This window comes from Macaca fascicularis, chromosome 7 (assembly GCF_037993035.2).
Source record: "Macaca fascicularis isolate 582-1 chromosome 7, T2T-MFA8v1.1".
Lineage (NCBI taxonomy): Eukaryota > Metazoa > Chordata > Mammalia > Primates > Cercopithecidae > Macaca > Macaca fascicularis.
Window position 1 is genome coordinate 49,023,244 of NC_088381.1, and position 13,856 is coordinate 49,037,099.

Below are 13,856 nucleotides of genomic sequence, written 5' to 3' on the forward strand. Positions count from 1 at the left end.
AAATTGCTGGGGCTGAGCAAAGGGGTATGTTTCTGGGAAGAGAGCATTTCGCTTTTATTAGATTCCCAGTGTAGCCTATGACCCCCAAATGATAGCAGATACTCCTCTAATTAGGCAGCTCCTTGGGGAAATGGCTGATTCCAGATCTGAGGAAATGCAAAAAGGAGCCTAAAACGTCTAATCATACCAGAAACTAAGGAAGTCATCGAAGCCTGGAGTCATGGCTCAAGAACTCAGGAACCAACTTAAAGATGGGACCATTTGAGCATCAATAAGAATGGATTAAAACGCATCAAATATGTTCAAATCCATGAGATTATAATAACACCGAAATGACTCACTGGCCACCTTGGTGGATACTAGAGCCCATACCACAATTTTGAAAACTAAGAAATAAGAGTCAAGTATTTGTTCTGCCTTTCTAGTACTGGCTATAACTCAGGATAAGCAAATAGTTGAAAAGGGAACACACCTTTTTTTTTTTTCCAGATGGAGTATCGCTCTGTCACCCAGACTGGAGTGCAGTGGCGTGATCTCGGCTCACTGCAAGCTCCGCCCCCCGGGTTCACGCCATTCTCCTGCCTCAGCCTCCCTAGCAGCTGGGATTACAGGTGCCCGCCACCACGCCCAGCTAATTTTTGTATTTTTTTTTTTAGTAGAGACGGAGTTTCGCCATGTTGGCCAGGCTGGTCTTGAACTCCTAACCTCAGGTGACCCGCCCACCTCGGCCTCCCAATGTTCTGGGATTACAGCAGGAGCCACTACACCTGGCCAGGAACACATCTTTTTTTTTTTTTTTTTTTTTTTTGAGACGGAGTCTCGCTCTGTGGCCCAGGCTGGAGTGCAGTGGCCGCGATCTCGGCTCACTGCAAGCTCCGCCTCCCGGGTTCACGCCATTCTCCTGCCTCAGCCTCCCGAGTACCTGGGACTACAGGCGCCCGCCACTGCGCCCGGCTAGTTTTTTGTATTTTTTAGTAGAGACGGGGTTTCACCGTGTTAGCCAGGATAGTCTCGATCTCCTGACCTCGTGATCCGCCCGTCTCGGCCTCCCAAAGTGCTGGGATTACAGGCTTGAGCCACCGCGCCCGGCCCACATCTTTTTATAGAAAGAGTCTCCTAATAAATGATGAAAAACTGGTAGGATTAGACTAATAACCATTTTCCAGTCCCTAATGAAATAATGGGTCAGAATGAAATAATCATCAATGGCTGCTGACATTCTTCAAAGAGAAATAACTGATACTATACGCTTCTTGAAGCACACAATACCATCAGAATCTGACCAAGACTCTAGGTTCAACTCCCAATGTATAGGAAATACATAAATCAAAGGAATGGTTTAAACAACATCAACAAATCAGAAGAAGTTATAGAAAACATAGCCTGGTTTTTTCAGCAAATAATTTGCAAGGGAAAAAGAAAGGGAAGAAAAGAGGAAACCACAGATGTAAAGAGATTACAGAGATAAAGATATATAGATTCAAAATGTCAACTCTTGGCCGGGCGCAGTTGCTCAAGCCTGTAATCCCAGCACTTTGGGAGGCCGAGACGGGCGGATCATGAGGTCAGGAGATCAAGACCATCCTGGCTAACACGGTGAAACCCCGTCTCTACTAAAAATTACAAAAAACTAGCCGGGCGAGGTGGCGGGTGCCTGTAGTCCCAGATACTCGGGAGGCTGAGGCAGGAGAATGGCGTGAACCCGGGAGGCGGAGCTTGCAGTGAGCTGAGATCTGGCCACTGCACTCCAGCCTGGGTGACAGAGACTCCGTCTCAAAAAAAAAAAAAAAAAAAAAAAAAAAGTCAACTCTTTGACTTTAAAGTATAAACTTCATCTGAATCCTTATTAAAATAAATGGTACAAAGACATTTATGAGACAATGGAGGGAATGTAAATGCTGACCAGCTATCAGATTAAGGAGTTACTGTCATCTTTTAGATGTAATAATGATATTGTAGAAATATTTTTTAAAGGCTCTTTTAGCCGGGCGCGGTGGCTCACGCCTGTAATCCCAGCACTTTGGGAGGCCGAGGCGGGCGGATCACAAGGTCAGGAGATCGAGACCATGGTGAAACCCCGTCTCTACTAAAAATACAAAAAAAAATTAGCCGGGCGCGGTTGTGGGCGCCTGTAGTCCCAGCTACTCGGGAGGCTGAGGCAGGAGAATGGCGTGAACCCGGGAGGCGGAGCTTGCAGTGAGCCGAGATCGCGCCACTGCACTCCAGCCTGGGCCACAGAGCGAGACTCCGTCTCAAAAAAAAAAAAAAAAAAAAAAAAAAAAAAAAGGCTCTTTTATAGATATATACCGAAATGTTTTTGGATAAAATAATAGCTACAATTTGTTTCAGAATAATCCAGGAGACAGGGAGATATATATGAAACAAACTTTACCCATGACTTAATTATTGCTAAAACTGGGAGATGGGTACATGCCACTTATTACACTATTCTCTCTCCTTTTGTATATGTTTGAAATTTTCCACAATAAAAAGTTAGCAATTCAGAATATAAACATGTTTCAACTTGTTTAATAATGAAGGAAGCGCAGTAGGAATGCCAATTCTAAGTATTGTCACTGGGTTATTTTAAAAAAAAATTTCTAAGTAATCCTTCAAAAATTCAAAATTTATTTTAAAATAGCATTTTGTGTGGCCCGAGTGATTACTGGCAGGTTTTGAGTAATCCGGTTAATTCCAACACAAATTAGAAATATCTAAACTTTTTTTCTACAGAAGAGAGAAAAAAAAAGTTCTAATAATCAATCACAGTTGTTTGGTCAGGCATACCGCCCAGGCTGCTGTGCGCTCGGTGAGCCAATGAAATGAAATACCAATAGGATCTCTACAATTAACTACTATACCATTGATGTGCCATGTATAGATGTTAGGAGGAAAAGCGATTCATGTTTGATTTAAACTAATTCTTCATGTGATCTTTACTTCAGGTTAAAAAGAAATACAGGCCGGGCGCGGTGGCTCACGCCTGTAATCCCAGCACTTTGGGAGGCCGAGGCGGGCGGATCACAAGGTCAGGAGATCGAGACCACGGTGAAACCCCGTCTCTACTAAAAATACAAAAAATTAGCCGGGCGCGGTTGTGGGCGCCTGTAGTCCCAGCTACTCGGGAGGCTGAGGCAGGAGAATGGCGTGAACCCGGGAGGCGGAGCTTGCAGTGAGCCGAGATCGCGCCACTGCACTCCAGCCTGGGCCACAGAGCGAGACTCCGTCTCAAAAAAAAAAAAAAAAAAAAAAAAAAGAAATACAGCCAGCCAAAAACTGCTTAAAAAATTAACAATGTAATTTCAAACATCACTGAAGAAACACTAATTTAGGACAAGGCTTTAAAGATTGGTTCAGTCGCCACAGGTTATTAAAACACGCCTCCAGTCCTAAACGATGAAGGAGCATTTCTTTTTCTTTTTTTTTTTTTTTCACTCTTGTTGCCCAGGCTGGAGTGCAATGGCATGATCTTGGCTCACTGCAACCTCTGCCTCCGGGTTCAAGTGATTCTCCTGCCTCAGCCTCCCTAGTAGCTGGAATTACAGGTACCCGCCACCACGCCCAGCTAATTTTTTGTATTTTTAGTAGAGAGGGGTTTCACTATGTTGGCCAGGCTGGTCTCAAACTCCTGACCTCAGGTGATCCACTCGCCTCAGCCCCCCAAAGTACTGAGATTACAAGCGTGAGCCACCACGCCCGGCTTGTGCATTTCTAAACTAATAAAAATGTATAGTCATGGGAAGGAGGGGTGAGGAATCACTTTCTCCTACAGTGGCTTATATCCCTGAGGACAATGCCTGCCTTTCGGAATCTGTCCCGGAGCAGGCAGGTGCACCTTGGGGAGCTTGTTACTTCTTAATTACACAGGAAGCTCCATTCCCAGGGGTTTCTGCCCTCCCCCTTCTCCTTCCTTTCCTACATCAGCAAATAGCTGGGGAATTAAAGCTTCAAAGGTTGGTGATGACAGGTGGTGACAGACTGATATCCTGAAGTCCAGGTGAATAGCAGCACAGTGGCCAAGGCCAACCTCATTTGAAACTCATACTTGCATCAGAGATGGCTGCAGAATTGCGGGAAATGATTTTCACTTTCCTGGAAGGGAGAAAAATTATTTTCTGGTGTTCAGGCTCACACCAGATATCAGAGTGGAACGCTATACCGTTCTTGACTTCAAGGGCTTTCCATGGGTAGCCACAGCAAAGGAGAAATTATGAAAGGAAATGAAACATCTTCCGAAACTGGGAAGGAAGTTGGAGGGAAATTTTTGTTTTGGGAAAATAACAGTTTTATTTTATTCTTTCTCCTAAGCTTGTGATTTTAGTATTCCAAGTCCTTATGCTTGAATTACTTAGCAAGAGGGCATGCTTATGCAGAAGACAGAGAAATGGAGAGAAAAGAGCGGGAATACACAAAAGTGAAGGTTCCTTAACAGAGTTCATGGTGGAGATCATAGACACTGGTGGAGTTTTTATCCAGAACTTAAAACTTAGGAAATACCTATGATGCCACTTTAGTTGGAAGTAATGGGGACTTCTGATTCCAAATTCATATTTTATTTTTCTTTATCATATATATATATATATATATTTTTTTTTTTTTTGGAGACAGAGTCTTCTCTGTCTTCCAGCCAGGCTGGAATGCAGTGGTGTGATCTCAGCTCACTACAGCCTCTGCCTCCCAGGTTCCAGAGATTCTCCAGCGTCAACCTCCCAGGTAGCTGGGATTACAGGCATGCACCACCACAGCTGGCTAATTTTTGTATTTTTAGTAGAGATGAGGTTTCACCATGTTCAGGCTGGTCTTGAACTCCTAACCTCAGATGATCCACCCTCCTCGGCCTCCCAAAGCGTTGGGATTAGAGGTGTGAGCCAATGTGCCTGGCTCAAATTCATATTTTAAATGCCTATTTGCAATCAGCAAAGAGCCAGGTATGCTGCATGCTGCTTGCTATAAGGATTTGGCTTCACTGGCTCAAATTTTTTCACTCCACCAAAATATAAGGCACAGGCCCACTTGTCCAATCACGTTTGCTGAAAATACTGTAGCCTGAGTGTAGACAAACTTCCCCGGAAGTTGCTAGAAGTCTCTAGTTAGCATAATCACTGGATGACTGCATGCAGAAGACCTTTAGGGAACGTACAGTCCAATCTCCTTACCTTATGGTATAAAGCAGGCCCAGAAAGCAGAAGTGATTTGTCCCAAGTCGCAGCAAAACAGGAACAGCCTGAGGCTTAGAACTCACTTCTGATTCTGAGTAAGGCTCTTCCCTCCAGCTGATAAACATGGTGCGTGGCAGGCAAGGACCAGAGCGACCCTAAGCAGGTTAGGGGCAGGGTGGAGCCCCCCAGGAGGCACTAACAGCTCAGCAGCTCATGGGAGAGCTTCCAAGAGGCCAGTTGGCAGCAACCTACCTTGGGTACTGCTGACCTCAACCTCAGGGGATCACAGGAGCACCCTAGGTGGATGAATTAGCAATGCAAGTCTCTCTGGTCGGTGCCGAAGCTTTGGGGACTTGCTAAATTTAGAAATTTGAGGCCAGGTGCGGTGGCTCACACCTGTAATCCCAGCACTTTGAGAGGCCAAGGCAGGCAGATCACCTGAGGTCGAGGGTTGGAGACCAGCCTGAGCAACATGGAAAAACCCTGTCTCTACTAAAAAATACAAAATTAGCCAGGGGTGGTGGTGCATGCCTGTAATCCCAGCTACTCGGGAGGCTGACGCAGGAGAATCACTTGAACCTGGGAGGCGGAGTTTGTAGTGAGCCGAGATCACGCCATTGCACTCCAGCCTGGGTAACAAGAGCAAAACTCCATCTCAAAACAAAAGAAAGAAATTTGAAAGCAGCCAGCAACATCAAGGCACAGATGGAATTTGAGCTACCCTCTCCAGGCTATTCAGAAAATTCTCCCAAGGGGAAGTTGGGAAGGAGAACTTCTATTTGGCCCCAGCCTAAACTCTCCTGGAAGCTCGGTGGGGCCTCTGTCAGCTTTCCCCTCTGGACCTGCCCATTTGCCCCAGAGGTGCCCACTCAATGCCTGCCAAACTAAAACTTAAACCTAAGTGTCTGCAGCATGGTCTCCAGCCAGCCTGATCAGAAGACTATGGAGGGGGCCAGGCACGGTGGCTCACACCGTATTCCCTATAATCCTAGCACTTTGGGAGGCTGAGGTGGGTGGATCACATGAGGTCAGGAGTTCAAGACCAGCCTGGCCAACATGGTGAAACCCCATCTCTACTAAAAATACAAAAATTAGCTGGGCATGGTGGTGGATGCCTGTAATCCCAGCTACTTGGGAGGCTGAGGCAGGAGGATCACTTGAACCTGGGAGGCAGAGGTTGCAGTGAGCCAAGATTGCACCACAGCACTCCAGCCTGGGTGACAGAGTGAGACTCTGTCTCAAAAAAAAAAAAAAAGAAAAGAAAAGAAAAAGAAAAAAGAAGGAGGGGCACACTGACTCCTCACTGAAGAATGGGATGGACACCCTTTATTCTACCTCTCCCAGCAAGGCCATAAGTCTTTGCTCTGAAAGGAGCCAGACTTTAGAGCCGGCTACAGGTGGACATGGGGTGAAGACATCACGTTGCCAGGGCACCCTCTCTCGTTCCCTAGGAGCCTGGCCCCCTGCAAGGAGGGGCACCTTGAAACAATCAAGCCTAGTGAGTGGGGCGGCAAGCAGAGCAGAGACACAAATGACAGCGCGGTGGAGCCCCACCAGTCCCTCTGAGGATACGGCAGAGGGACCCCCGCTGGGGTCCACACCCCTGTGTGTCTCGGGCTGATTTGGACACAAGGCTCACACATTCACCCTACCTGCTCCAGTGCTAGCTGGCTGAGGATGCCAGGCTCTACCTGACCTCAGGCTGTGCGGCTTGGAACCTGGACCGGGGCAGGAACTAACAGGTTCCCCCAAATAGTGTCACCCCTAGAACCCCAAGACCTCAAGGAGCAGAAACCACAATTCTGGATGTTATGTGTGCAGCGCCATCTCCTGTCTGCCCTGCCTCTTTATCCCTTCCTCCCAAGGCGACTTTGGACCAGGTCTCGAGGCCAGGAGACCGGCCCCAGCCCGCCCGACCGGGATGGGCCTGGCGCCCGGGGGAGGCTGCGTCGTGCTGAGACAGCTCCGAGCTGCCTCCCCGCAGCCGCGGGCCGCTACAAGTGCGGATTCGGCGGCGAGAGGAAAGAGTCTGGCCCTCCAGGGGCCGCAGGGAAAGTCAACCTTTGGGTCGGAGACAATCAGGACTGGAAGTCGATATCGCGGGGAACGAATGATGAATGAATAAATGAAAGGATGAAGAGTGGTGAGGCAGAGAAGGGCCATGCGGGGCGTCGCGAGGAGGGTGCCTTTCCCTGCCCGGATGCCGCCGGGACCGTCCCTTATCCCCCAGGTCGCAGCAGGACACCCGGTCCTGGCGCGAACACCTCGCGGGCCCCTGGAGGTGCCTGGGCGCGCGGCGCAGCTCTGGCCCGGAGCCCGCATTCCGGCGGCCGGGAAGTGCCTGCCCCGTGGGCAGAACGCGCCGAGTTGCCGCAGCCCCAGGAGCCGTCCTGCCCCGCGCGGCAGCAGCCCCTCGCGGCGGCCTCCAGAACCCCGAGACCGGCCCCCGGAACCCCGAGACCGGCCCCTGGGCCGCAACCCCTTACCTGCCCGCCTCGGCGGCCTCGCTCCGGCTCAGAGCAGTCATCGCGACGCCTGCACCCAGCGGCCCTGACCGCGCGCCCTGACCCAGCGCCCGCCGGACCCCGCCCGCCCCGTCGAGAGCCCGCCCCGCCCGCCCATTGGCGGGTCGCGCGGGCCGGGCCCAGCCCATTGGTCGTTCCTCCCTCTCCTTCCCCAGCTTCCCCAGCTTCCCTCCTTCCCCACCTTCCTCAGGTGGGGCCCCAAGCTCTGAGCAGATCCTAGCGCTCGGTCCCCGAGACTGGAAGGTCCGGGACTGGAAGGTCCCGGAGGCCAGGGCCTGGCGCGGTACCTCCTGTCCCTCACGTCGAGGGTATTGTGTCCCCTCTGGACGCTTCTGTCCTCCTAGTCTTGGAGTTTGGGTCCCTCTGCAGGAACCGATTCCGGCCCCTCTCCAACCTAACCCTTCCCAACATCGAGCTCCAGGGTAAGTTTCAATTTTACCATGAGTGGGGAACACCAAAGGGGATATTGAACACCACGGTCTGACAGCCAAGTCACCACCACGAGCCCGGGAGCCAGGATGCTCCCACGCACTCTTGCTGGAGTTAACATTGCAGTCTCTAAGGAAATGCACTTTTGGAGGAGGCTGCGAAGGGGATGAAGGTGGACACAAATCAAAGGCAGGGAAGCAGAGGCACAGCTCAGTGTGTGACAATGAGCTGGGCTGAATTGAGCAGTGATAATGGGCCCACAGGTCCTATTCCCCAACTTGCCTGGCCTGCAGGCCCTTTCCTCTTCCATCCCCACCAGGTCACTTGGTCCTTGGGAGTGTGATCAGGAGAGGGAAAAGGCGCAGGCCAGATTTGGTCCCATTTCCGACTCTCTCCCCCAACCCCTTGGCACTACGGCATCACGGTGGGAGAGCACCAGCAAACAGGAGGGGTCACAAGGGGAGCCTAGGTCCACAACTGAGGACCTGGGAGCAGAACCCAGTCTCAGGCACCCAGAGCTGACTTGTCCTACAGCCCCCATAAGGGATATGCTATTGCAGGGAGACCAAAGTGGAAGAACCACCGCCAGGGCCACTTTGCTATTTAAATTTACCTACCAGGGTGGGAGGGAGGCGGCCTTGTCCCTGCTCTTTCCCATCTTTGGTTCACATAAGCCATTAAGGTCTCCCCGCAGCACTGAAGGGGGCAACCTGTAACCCTAAGATAATCAGCTACTGCTTTCCCAGCGCCTCTGCACCAGGAGGTGGGCAGGATGGCAGGTGACACCACCATAGCTCCACTGCAGGGCATGAGGCTGCAGCCATTCCCAGCCTGCTCAGAGGCCAGGGTTCAACCACCTCCCCCTCCCCAGCAGAAAAGAGAAGAAACAGGTGCTTCAGCTGTTGTTTATTGACATACAGGTAGGCTCTATAGCAACAGGCCTGGAGGCGCTGCAGTAGTCGCTGCAGTAGTGGGGGAAAATGGAAGGTGGAGGGTGGAGGGTGGAGTGTTTGCTGCAGGACAACTGAGTGGAGGGCGGGGACAGGTGCGAACTGGGGAGGCCCAGGGGGCTGGGGAAGCAAGTAAGGGCCAGGGCCAGAGTCAGCTTCAAGGGAACAACAGCCCCTTGCCCTAAGGCCCCTAACTCTCTAGCTGTTTCCTGACCCCAGGCCAGGGTTGGGAGTCCTCTGGGCATCCATTTTTTCTCAAGGAACTGGACGGAGTATACACAGGAAAGAAAGCTGTCACCCTCTTGCCATCTGGCTCCAGGGGCCTCCAGTCCAGCATTCCTCCTTCTTCCCTTGATTGGGTGGGGCCGCATGATGGGCAGCCAGGCTCTGGGCTGTCCCACTAGAGCAGGCTGCAAACACAGCCATGTTTCAGCGAGGCACTAATCTTCTTCCCTGGTGTCCCAGCCCACCAGTGCCACATTACAGCCCAGAGTGAGTTCTACAAGCGTTGCTGGCCTAATGGATGGGTTGGGGGAAGGGGGTGGGACAGGGGCTGGAGGAAGGGCTCTCAGGTTCATCACGGCACAGGAACAACACGCATGGTGTTGGTGAAGCCGGAGCCAGGGCGCCATCCGGTCAGCACAATGACCACATCTCCCTTCTTGAAGAAGCCTCGGGCCTTGCCTGGGGGAAGAGAAGGGAGATTGGTAAGTAAAAGCCAAGCCAGGCAGGTGTGCACCTGGGCAGCTGCCCCATAGCCTGAGCACTGAACTAGGCTGGCTGACCACTACACTACTTCCTCACACCACAAGGTGGCACCAAACTTACAGCCCAGGCAAACAGGAGGGAGGCCCTGAAATGTCCTTATCACTCAGATGGCAGGGTTGGCAGGGTTGGCAGGGACCTTTGGACATCTTTCACTTCATCCTCCAGAGGGTGCAAAGCTTTGCCCAGGGTCAAGAGCTAGCTGCTTCCTGTCATCCGGTGATACCCTACCTTATACAGGGACAATGGCCACATCAGTACATAATCTGTGTATGCCACCCCACAGCACAGGAGCTGTAGCCAATTTTATTTAAAAAACAAAAACAAAAACAAAACCCTCAGTAATGAGCAGATGCCAAAGAATGGACAATTTTGCTTTGAGTCCCAGACTAGAAGAGAAGAGGAAAGGAACTGCTCAACCCTACAACTCAAAGGACCCTTTTCTCTCCTGGGCTCAGCTTAGGACTTCCAGGAATGACAGATTCAGAAAGAACATTCCCAATGAGGGAGAGAACAGTCAGCTGGGCCTTTTGCCCCTCTATGTTTCCCTTTCTATTCCCCAAACTTTCAGGGTCCCACAGAAGCCAATGCTCAAGCATCCCCAAACCCCTCTAGGCTCTAGCCCCTGCTCCAGCCACGTACCAACATTCATGGCAAAGTTCACCCGGAGATCCACGTCCTCAGCCCAGGCCTCCTGGACTGGGTCCTTGCACAGCACAGGGAAGATGCCACGGTACAGGTGGGCCTGACGAGCTGTCTGGGGATTCCGGGTCACAGCAATGATGGGGGCACGTGGGCGGTATCTGGCCACCTGATGAGCAGACCTGAGATGGGATGGGGGACATACAGAAGAGACCATTACACAAGGCCCCAGGAAGTACCTCAGGGTATTCAAACAGCTCATCCTCTCACCCAGCTCACTGATGGCTCTGGCCTCTTCAACATCTGCTCCCTAGGACCCCTCCCAAGGCTAGGGCAGCCCCTCATCCTATATCCTCCATAGCAGGCTAGGCTACCATCTGCCCTCTACCCCCACTCCACAGGCCAAGGGCCCAGGATTATCCTGACCCAGGATTATCTTGACCCAAGGTCAGCCTCACCCACTTATCTCACACAGCCCATGGTTGGCAGAACCCCTCCTACACTCTGACACAGACAGGCAGCCCTGGCCCAGTGTCACCAGCACCCATTCCTCTCGCTGCCGGTGACACCTACAAGCCAAGTAGCATGTAGAGCAGTAGCAGAGCTGACCAGCCCCATGGGAATCAACATCAGGCTTCTCTACTTTTGTGCCCTCTTCCCTGTCCCACATGGCCCCTGGCTCCTGAAACAGTCCAGCAACTGAGCTATAAAGGCCCAGAGTCAAATCTGAGTATCTAGGTGAGGCTTAGAAATCTAAGTGCTACTCAGCAGGCAAGAACAGGAAATGGGAGTGTTGGTGCAGGAGCAGCTCTGCCTGCCAAAGCTCCTTTGGAAGGCAGGGGACCCTTCTGAAGCCCCTGTGCCAGGCGCTTTCTTGAACACTGACACTGCACACTTGTAGGTGCAGCTGTGTCTCAGGAGCTGGGGAGGGGCACCAGAAGGGAAGTTATGAGGACACTCAACAGGTGTCAGGGAAACTTAAGCCATATCATAGCAGAGAAGTCCCTGCACTTCACGCTTGGCCTATATGCAAGGCCATCAGAGGGAAGCAACTGCTGAAGCTAGGACCAGCTGAGTGAAACCCCAGAAGACTAGAGCTTAAAATAGCCAAACAGCAAGAACTGGACCTTTTAAGAAAGGTCAACCCTACTGGTTGAAGCTGTTCAGCCAAGAGTGGGAGGCTGCAGCCCTCTGCTGAGGGCATCTGCACAGAGCTTGTGTCCTGGTTCTCTGGGCTGCCCATGCCCACCTGCTACTCCTCAGTGCATGGGCACTGCCTGTTTGCTCTTCTCCAGGAAACCCTCGCTGCCCTGTGGGCAGGGACAAGGAGCATAATCCCTAACTAGGAGAGTGAAGGACATTAACTCAATGTCCTGGGCTAAGGAAGGGATCCCAAGTTGGAGGCTCAGCATAGGCCACACAGTCCTCAGCCTGGCTGCCTGGCCCCACAGAATGTCAGCCAAGATAGCACAGCAACCTCTCCTGAGCTGGAAACCAATTTGTCTTTAGGGCTCGAAAACAGCAGGGACTAGTGCGCCAAATGGAGGCACAGTAAACAGCATTTAAATAAATTCATTTTCCCAACTGAAATTTTTAAAGAGCACATAGTAACTGGAATAAGCAAAAGTGGTTATCTTTTACTATTTTAGAGGACTAAATTTTTTTTTTTTTTTTTTTGAGACGGAATCTCACTCTGTCGCCCAGGCTGGAGTGCAGTGGTGCGATCTCGGCTCACTGCAAGCTCCACCTCCTGGGTTCACGCCATTCTCCTACCTCAGCCTCCAGAGTAGCTGGGACTACAGGCGCCCGCCGCCACGCCCAGCTAATTTTTTGTATTGTTAGTAGAGACGGGGTTTCACCGTGTTAGCCAGGATGGTCTCAATCTCCTGACCTCGTGATCCGCCCACCTCGGCCTCCCAAAATGCTGGGATTACAGGCACAAGTCACCGCGCCCGGCCTACAGGAGTGAGCCACAGCGCCTGGCTACTAAATTTTCAATATCAAATAACCATTTGTAGTCAGCCTGTGCACTATTATGTAATAAATCTCCAGCATAAACTTGCTTTTGATCCAAATGTTCTGACATTCCTTATGTGTGCTGCCTAGAGTCCTCTGGGCCCAGGGAAGGGGCTCTGCTCAATCCTTCTCTGCAGGCCCAAGGTGGCAGGCAGAGGGGTCTTACCTTGGCTCAGTGCCACCTGAGCATTGTTCAATGCACTGCTCCCAGGACCCCCAAGGAGAGGTGCCACTGAGCGGGGCATCCCAGGGAGCCGCTGCCACCTCCTACCTGCCAGACTTGGTGAGGACGATTATGGCCCCACTGCAGCACTTGAAGGAGGCCTCCACGGCACCCACGGCGGTGGCTTCTGTGGGGTCGCTGGTAATGGGCGCCAGGCGGCGGAGTTCCTCAAATAATTGCAAGTGGTAGATGGCGGCCTCTGCCTCACGGGCAATCTAGGGGAGCAACATCCGTCCAGAGGGACGAGAGGGGGACAGAGCTTTGTCAGAGCTTTGTCACAGAAGGAGAGGGAGGGGAAGAGTCACCCGGACAGCTGGTGAGGAACATGTTCCTAGGGACAAAGGCCAAGAGTAGCCCAGTCACTGGAGATGCTGAGCTGAGCCAATTTCAAGACTCCACAGAAACCAGTCCTTCACCAAGTGCCTGTGACATCTGCTGTGCCTACTGAGCCACAGGACCCTTTGGTCCTGCCCTGCCATGACCTCCCTGGCGGTATTCCTATAGACAAGAAGAGGCTCTGTGCCCAGGTGCCAGGTTGGGCCTGGCTGTCTTCTCCTGGAACAGCTGAAGCAAGAGGCTGGTTATCCTAGCAGTGTTACCTGCCCTTAGGGCCCTACCTGCCAGACTCCGTCAGAACTATCAAAGCTGCTGCTAAACACTTATAAGAAGCCTCCACGCTGCCCATGGCCATGGCTTCCATGAGGTCTGTGGAGTGACTTGAGGCTCGCACAAGTTCTTCAAACAGCTTGCGGTGGAACATGGCTGCCTCAGCCTCACGAGCTATCTGTAAGGTTTAGGGGAAGAGGGGAAAAGGAAGAGGGAAGGAGGAGGAAAAAAACAAGACACAACACATGGGAAGACAGAATGGGGAATTAATCAGAGAGGAAGGTAACCTTAGGTTAATTGGCTAAATCTGTCCTTCAGGCAGATGCGGAGGTAGGGTGATGAAAGTCCAACTGCTTCAGGAGGTGCTGCCACTTCCCCTCCAACACAGGGGAAATTGGCTCTTCCGTTCTGGAAGGATTTGATTGGGGATGGAGGGAGACAATCTGGCAGTAGGCTCTAGCACTCTGGCATGAAAACATGCCCAGGCTGGGCCCACACCACTCCCTGGCAGAGGACTTGATCACGCTGCCTCACGACATAG

At 51.8% G+C, this 13,856-nt stretch overlaps 2 protein-coding genes across 21 annotated transcripts in view; both read right to left on the reverse strand.

Moving 5' to 3' along the window:
- Positions 1 to 7,722, reverse strand: part of GRAMD2A (GRAM domain containing 2A) — a 41,161-nt gene extending 33,439 nt beyond the window's left edge. For all 5 annotated transcript variants that reach the window (XM_073996217.1, XM_015453030.3, XM_015453029.3 and 2 more), the window contains exon 1: positions 7,646 to 7,722. Coding sequence is in view for 4 of the 5 variants with exons in the window: in XM_015453030.3 (XP_015308516.3) it covers positions 7,646 to 7,686 (41 nt within the window). In the remaining variant the exon portion in view is untranslated. The remainder of the gene's footprint in view (positions 1 to 7,645) is intronic.
- A 1,282-nt stretch (positions 7,723 to 9,004) lies between these two features.
- Positions 9,005 to 13,856, reverse strand: part of PKM (pyruvate kinase M1/2) — a 32,964-nt gene continuing 28,112 nt past the window's right edge. For 8 of the 16 annotated variants that reach the window (XM_005559966.5, XM_065547390.2, XM_073996197.1 and 5 more), the window contains 3 exons: positions 13,327 to 13,493; positions 10,471 to 10,652; positions 9,005 to 9,747 (listed from right to left, as the gene is read on the reverse strand). In XM_005559966.5, the coding sequence (XP_005560023.1) occupies positions 9,641 to 9,747; positions 10,471 to 10,652; positions 13,327 to 13,493 (456 nt within the window). In that variant the 3' untranslated portion in view covers positions 9,005 to 9,640. Of the gene's footprint in view, positions 9,748 to 10,470; positions 10,653 to 12,757; positions 13,494 to 13,856 lie in introns of all 16 variants that reach the window. The other 8 variants (XM_005559965.5, XM_073996199.1, XM_065547391.2 and 5 more) reach the window with 2 other exon arrangements.